The sequence below is a fragment of the Camellia sinensis genome, chromosome 11, assembly GCF_055761805.1.
Source record: "Camellia sinensis isolate YWXY chromosome 11, ASM5576180v1, whole genome shotgun sequence".
NCBI lineage: Eukaryota > Viridiplantae > Streptophyta > Magnoliopsida > Ericales > Theaceae > Camellia > Camellia sinensis.
In genome coordinates, this window is record NC_138971.1 from 167,755,431 (window position 1) to 167,763,417 (window position 7,987).

General features: G+C 30.1%; 1 protein-coding gene across 1 annotated transcript; it reads left to right on the forward strand.

Moving 5' to 3' along the window:
* Window positions 1-526: 526 nt before the first annotated feature.
* Window positions 527-5,886, forward strand: LOC114266584 (bifunctional dTDP-4-dehydrorhamnose 3,5-epimerase/dTDP-4-dehydrorhamnose reductase). The gene is made up of 2 exons (XM_028207510.2): window positions 527-982; window positions 5,423-5,886. Exons 1-2 carry the CDS (start codon window positions 527-529, stop codon window positions 5,855-5,857), a joined length of 891 nt encoding a protein of 296 aa, XP_028063311.2. The 3' UTR covers window positions 5,858-5,886.
* Window positions 5,887-7,987: the final 2,101 nt, after the last annotated feature.

The window sequence follows — 7,987 nt, forward strand, 5'->3', positions numbered from 1 at the left end:
ATTATAAAAAAATTACAAAACTAGTTTGACAAAAATAAAAATTAAAAAAATATTTTAAAATTTATTTCTACTCTCACTAAAATTATATAAAAATGATAATTATTTTTAATTTTTTCACTAAATTAATTTTTAAATTAAAAAAGTTAAAAACAAATGCTAAAAATCAAACCCAACATAATTTTAACAATAATGTTTTAGAGCTCTAAATTGGGAGCACTAGAGCATCACTAATGATGTGGCACAGGGGGCCCCACCAAAGTGATGTGATATTTTGGCTTGAGTTTGTTTTTTTTTTTTTTTTTAGTTCATTAGTGCTATTAGTGGTTAAAAAATTAGTGGGATGAATCACCACCCTAATTTTAATCTTCGTGATCATAATTTTTGTTTTTTGTTAAAAAAATATAAGAGGCCCAAAACTATGACAGACGACGTTGGTGTCCTTTTTATATATATAGCATGTTGATAGTGTCTCTCACTCACCTCACCCACACCTCAATCTTCTTTTCTCTCTCTCTCTCTCTCTAGTATGGAGTTCCTAGCCAATGGCTCATCAGGATCAGAGAAGCCTCTGAAGCTCCTGATCTATGGCCGGACTGGCTGCATAGGTGGGCTTTTGGGAAAACTTTGTGAGTCCCGAGGCATCGACTTTGCCTACGGCTCTGGACGCCTCGAGAACCAGAGCTCTCTAGAAGCCGACTTAGCAGCTGTCAACCCCACCCACGTCTTCAATGCAGCGGGTGTCACCGGCCGTCCCAATGCGGACTGGTGCGAGTCCCACAAGACCGTGGCCATCCGCTCCAATGTCATCGGCGCCCTCACTCTGGCCGATGTCTGCAGGAACAAAGGCCTGATCTTGATCAACTTCGGTTCCGGCTGTATCTTCGAGTACGACCCGGAGCATCGGCTCGGATCGGGTATCGGGTTCAAGGAGGAGGATGAACCCAATTTCGTCGGATCCTTCTATTCCAAGACCAAGGCTATGGTAAGGAATGAATGAGAATAAATGGGAAAAACAATGAAAAATTAAATATTGTGGGTATTTTTTTAAGCATTTTAGTATTAAACTGAGTTTGAGTAAATTTAGCTAGTTTAAGTTTACTCAAATTAGCTAGTTTTAACTCAGCTCGACTTGTATATATAGGTCTAAAGTTGAGTGCATGTGCATGTGCATGTGCATGCGATGGGACTTATGCAATGAGAAGGAAAAAAATAAATAAATAAATTAGGTTAGGAATTTTAAATAGATTATTAATTTTTTTATCAAATTTCTTACATGAGTGTAGGATTTACATACATGTAATTTGTATGAATTTCACACTCACATGAAATATTTGGTAAAAAAAATTAATAATTTAACATTTTTCAAAAAAAAAAATGACTTATAAAACTAAAAAAAGTTAACACGTGGTTCAAAATTAAGCACTACGCTCCCTGTCAGTTCATAATTTAAATTGAAAGATGTTATTTGGATTCGTTGGGTTTTTATGGGTCGGTAATTTTAAAATATTTTTTTATAAGATTTTTAGTATATATTATTCATACAAAAATATTAGATTGATCTGATATTCCTACTCTATTTAATTTATTACATTTATTTTTAAAAAATAAATGATAAATGTGTTTTCAAAATATATATTTTTAGAGATAAATATGATAAATTGAATAAGTTACGATTATCGGATTAATTAAATTTTTGTGTATAAGTGATATACAGAAAAAATTTGACGACAACATAAATTATTTAAATTATTAAAATGAAAGCCATGATAAACCTTACAAACCTGAACAATACCCTCCCGTTCAAATTATAAACTAAAGAAGAGGCATGTCTAGATTTAATCATTATACAATTATTAAATCTACACCACACAATCTTTCATATGTATTCCAAGATAAAAATTCTGAGTATTTAGATTTATCCAATTTTAGTCTACACGCAATGACGACAGTTGGCACTTATGACGCTTAATGGAGTAATCTAACATTTCTTATTAAACATTAAATGAAGAATAAAAGACTTGTTTTGGTTTTAGTATATTTGATTACATTACGCTAAAGTCTTGCGAAACCATTTACAATCGTGATAAAATAAAAGGAACTTTCTATTTCAGACTGTGGGGTCATCATGAGCTCAATGAACAGCTCATTTTGTAGAATTTTATCAGTCGATTATTTATAATAAAAATTAGATTGATTTGATAATTATAATTAAATTAATTTGTCATATTATTTTTAAAAAATTGATATAAATATATATATATATATATGAGTTTGAAATATGTCGTTCATTTTTTCAAAAATAAATATCAGTATAATAAATTAAAATTTTAAAGACAAATATTTAGGAACAAAATAACTTTTTGGAGACAACATATTTTAATTTTTGACAAACGTGTCATCATTGTATTTTTAGCTAAAAAATTTGACATTTAAACAATGAATTACTATCTTTTCGGGATCATAATTTGTCTAAAAAAATTAATTTTTTTGGACTAAATTATTTTATTCATGAAAATGTATTTATCAACAATATTTTCAAATTTTGTTGCTAAAAATTCTTTTTTTTTAACTTTTTGAAATAATTTTTTAACGATTATACTCGCCACGATAAGAATTAGTCCCAAATGTTTTTTACAACAAAATTCTCCACCATAAGAGATGGTTTCAAATGTTTTTATAACAAAATTCTTATTTTTTGAAGACAAAAACTTTCGACTCTTATTTATTATAATGTATAATGTGATAATGTGATCATATACAAATCACATTGTCATAATGATACTCATGGGGGACCTCATAGACTCTACAGTCATAGGCTCAGCTGAACCATCTCATTTATGTTGGTGGACTGAAGACAAAATACTCCTAAAAGAAGACAACAATTTAATCTATTACTTCATGATCTTCCAATCTAATTCATTTCCGCCAAACTTAAGTTGTGTTTAGAGTGTTTGGATGCTTATTGATGGATTGTGGCTGTCTTTGGGCTTATTATGGATCTTATATTAATAATTTTAAAATATTTTTTTGCAAGATTTTTAGTGTGTATTATTCATACAAAAAAATTAAATTGATCTGACATTCAGACTCCATTCAATTTATTACATTTATTTTTTAAAAATAAAAGATAAATGTGTTTTTAAAAATATATATTTTTAGAGATAAATGTAATAAATTGAATACGCTATGATTATTAGATCAATTAAATTAAATTTTTGTGTATAGATGATATACAGAAAAAAAATCTGACAAAATAAATAGTTTAAATTATCAAAACAAAACTCATAATAAACTTTATAGATGTGAACAATACCTCCGGTCCAAATTATAAACTAAAGAAGAGCCATGTTTAAATTTAACCATTTTACAATAATTAAATCTACGCCACACAATCTTTCATCGTCTATTCCAAGATAAAAGTTCTGAGTATTTAGATTTATCCAATTTTAGTCTACACTTATGACGGTAGTTGGCACTTATGACGCTTAATGGAGTAATCTAACATCTCTTATTAAACATTAAATAAAGAATAAAAGACTTGTTTTGGTTTTAGTATATTTGATTACATTACGCTAAAGTCTTGCGAAACCATTTAAAATTGTGATAAAATAAAAGGAACTTTCTATTTGAGACTGTGGGGTCATCATGAGCTCAATGATCAGTTCACTTTGTAGAATTTTATCAGTCAATTATTTATAATGAAAAATTAGATTGATTTAATAATTATAATTAAATTAATTTATCATATTTTTTTAAATATATATATATATATATATATATATGAGTTTGAAATATATCGTTTATTTTTTCAAAAATAAATACCAGTATAATAAATTAGGATTTTAGAGATAAATATTTAGGAACAAAATAACTTTTTGAAGACAACATATTTTAATTATTGATAAATGTGTCATCATTGTATTTTTAGCTAAAAATTTGACATTTAAACAATGAATTACTATCTTTTTGGGATCATAATTTGTCTAAAAAAATTAATTTTTTGGGACTAAATTATTCTATTCCTAAAAATGTATTTATTAACAATATTTTCAAATTTTGTTGCTAATTTTTTTTTTTTGACTTTTTAGGTTAATTTTTTAACGATTATTCTCGTCACAATAAAAATTAATCTCAAATATTTTTTACAACAAAATTCTCCACGATAAGAGTTGGTTTCAAATATTTTTTATAAGAAAATTCTTATTTTTTTGAAGACAAAAACTTCAACTCTTATTTATTGTAATGTATAATGTGATAATGTGATCATAAACAAATCACATTGTCATAATGATACTCATGGTGGACCTTGTAGACTGTGCTGTCATAGGCTCAGCTGAACCATCTCATTTATGTTGGTGGACTGAAGACAAAATACTCCTAAAAGAAAACAATTTAATCTATAACTTCATGGCCTTCCAATCTAATTCATTTCCTCCAAACTTAAGTTGTGTTTACTGTGTTTGGATGCTTATTGATGGATTGTGGCTGTCTTTGACATTTGTGTTAGTTTTGTGGGAGATGGTGTCCTTTTGGTTACATTTGCCGATAAAAAAAAAAAATGGTGTCTTTTTAGTTAAATGTTAGAATTATTTTTTACTTAAAAATGTGTGTTGCCCTTGTTTTTAGTGTTTTTTACTTGTCTTCATGTGGGTGGGTTGTTTCTGTTGTCTTGCTGATTTGGATTGGGTTGACTTGGGTTTTGACTTTGTTTTGCTTGTTGAATGTGTCAATCTTTTTAGATTAATCTTGTTTTTATCTTAAATTTTTATTGATGTAATTTTATTAACTGCTAGTAGTCTTTATTCATTAATAAATTATCCAATATATATATATATGTCCCTAAAAGTTATGTATAGAATTTATTACTTAAATAATGTTTTAAATGTATAATTCTTATAATTAACATAGTAAACATAAACTCTTAATTTTAAAATTATAAGGGCCACTTGGAAACTTCTAAATGGCCCAACAAAACATTATTTGGACTGTGTATATTCATATTTTTTTTTATATAAAATAATACTCAAAATACTTGTTTTATCCTCACCCCTAATAACCTTCCAACAATGATAGAGACCATTAATTTTCCAACAATGATAGAGACCACTAATTTTAGAACTTTAAAAAGATCACTAATGATATGGTACTCAATAAAAAAAAAATACAACACCAAAGCCAAAATATCAAATTATTCATGATGGAGCTTACTGCCACACCATTAGTGGTAGCACTAATTAGTACTCCAACTCATTTTTCATAACCTTTGACACCCACCTTTAACAAATGAGGAGTCAAAAAGAATTTTTGTGACATCCCGATACAATCACATCATTCTATAAACAAATTTTATATAATTTTTCAATCTGTATATAGGTGTTCTTTTCCAAATGTTATCCTTACCTCTTTCATTTGATTTCTAAAGGCTGAACATTTGCTCAAGAGCTACGAGAACGTCTGCATACTCCGAGTCCGAATGCCGTTCTTCTCCGACTTATCCCATCCCCGAAATTTCATCAAGAAGATCACTCAGTACGAGAATGTTGTCAACATTCCAAATTCCATGACCAACCTCGACGAACTCCTCCCGATTTCCATTGAGATGGCAAAGAGAAACCTCACTGGTGTATGGAACTTCACGAACCCTGGGGTGATGAGCCACAACGAGGTTCTAGAGATGTATCGAAACTATGTCGATCCGAACTTCACATGGAAGAACTTCACTCTGGAGGATCAAGCAAAGGTGCTTGTTGCACCTAGGAGCAACTGTGAGCTTGATGCCACCAAACTCAAGCTTGAGTTCCCCCAGCTCTTACCCATCAAAGAATCCATCTTCAACTATGTGTTCAAGCCAAAATAAGATCGACCCAGATTTTCTGTCTCAAAAAACCTTTAGCATGTGAGAATCTTGACATGTTAGACCGTTTTTGACAGAAAATCCACCTATTATTATTTAAAATATGTCAGTAATTTTAAAAACTAAAGAGTCCTCGTGACGTGCATGTGATTAGTATTATGTTTTTTATATGATGTTTTAGTATTATGTATTTGAATGACGTATTAGTATAATTTTCATTTCTTGGGTTTGTAATGTCCCTTGGGGTTTCTATATTACTTGGAATTTCAATGATTTGTGACTATCATTATAATTTTAAACAATTTGTTTTTGTTTTTTATCTCTTTTTTTTTTGGGAAAAAAAAGCGATAATTAAGCACTCATACTATAAAATGAACGATTACGAGTTTCATATCAAGATAAGTAACCCCATACCTCTTAAAAGTTCTGCTTAATTCATACTTTTGTGTAAAGATTTATGTATGGAAAACCAATAAGAAAAGAAATGTAAATAAAATGTAAGTTAATTTTTTAATTACAGTGGCGGCCACTGTGATGGTATGATGGTGCAGGCAATAGTGTTGGTATATGGATAGTAGTGTGGTGATATTTTTTTAAGATTTTAATTTTAAAAAAAAGTATTCACCTTTTAAAAATAAAAATATAATTTTCACTAAAATAAATTTATTATTTTATTAACCATGTAAAATATTTTTTATTGTTCCATATACGAAAAAATATTTTCTATCTAAACAATTTGAGCATTATTCTTCCATCTTTTTCGTAAATGGCTGACGTGGACTAGCCACACCGAAGGCCACGTCAACCGGTGAGGAAAACAAATGAAGACTAGCAAATTTCCGGTCTAAAGCAAAAATGTTAAATTTTGGATAACATGACAGAATTGGCATTTACTCCACTATTTGCCAAATATAACTATTAGAACACATTTCAAGAATTATGTACGTTGAAATTGTCACATACAACTTCGTTTTGTTTGATTTTGTTTTCAAAAAATCAGAAAATAATTTAATGAAAATTCAAAAAATAAAATAATCATTATTATTTTTATATAATTTTATTTTTGTGAAATATATAAATAATTTTTAAAATTTCAAAAATATTCTCGTAATATTTATTTTTAATAAACTATTTTCTATATTTAAAAAATCTAGAAAAAAATTTGTAAAAATCAAATCAAACAAAGCGTTTCGGCAAACATGAGTAACAGTATTGAAAAGATACTCAACAAATTAGTGGTTCAGTTGGCCTATCCATTATTTGGGTTAACATTATGGGCCCCTATAGTGACGTAACGAATCTATACCCCCAGTTTTAGATTGGGCTGGGCTTTCCTCAGTTCTTGATTTGGACTGGAGATTGCTATTCTAGCCTGTGGCTCTATCATTGATTCATGGGTCTTATTTTGATAATTCAAACTATTTATTTTATAAAATTCTTTAAATATATTATTTATAAAATAAATTAAATTAATTTGATAATCGTAATTTTTTTTATTTTATAAAGTTTGTCATAAAAAAATAAATGATCTCTTTTCAAAAACACACTTGTTGCCATTATGATTGTAATTTATTAAAGGACTGTTTGATAACACTTACGTTTTCAGTTTATATTTACAAAAATTTTATAAATTGGTTTTTATTTATTTTTAGAAAAACATAAACTATAAACGCGTTTGGTTTGGACAAAATATTTGAAAATTTTAAAAAATATAAACTAAAAGAGTGAGAAATGGTGAGTGTGGCGTGGCGGGTGGTGGCGGATGGTGGCAGCGGAAGACGGTGGTAGCAGGTGGGTGCGACGGAAGACGGTAGTGGTGGTGACAGAAGACGATGATGGTGGGTGGCGAGTGATAGCGGTAGGTGGTGGGTGGTGGCGGTAGAAGACAGTGATGGAGGGTGGTGGCGGAAGACGGTAGTGGTGGCGGAAGACAATGGTGGAAAGTGGTGGCAGGTGGTGGCAGCGAAAGACGGTCGTGAAAAGTGGTGGTAGATGGTGGCAGGTGGCAGGTGGCGGTGGAAGACGGTGGTGGAAAATGGTGGCAGGTGGTGGTGGCGGGTGGTGGCGAGTGGTGGCGGCGGAAGACGGTGGTGGAAAGTGGTGGTAGGTGGTGGTGGCGAGTGGTGATGGCAG

Bases quoted from the DNA above. Each gene is read 5' to 3' on its own strand.
- LOC114266584 (XM_028207510.2), top strand. From the start codon at position 527: ATGGAGTTCCTAGCCAATGGCTCATCAGGATCAGAGAAGCCTCTGAAG. The intron at 983-5,422 runs GTAAGGAATGAA...TGATTTCTAAAG, and splicing joins ATTCCAAGACCAAGGCTATG to GCTGAACATTTGCTCAAGAG.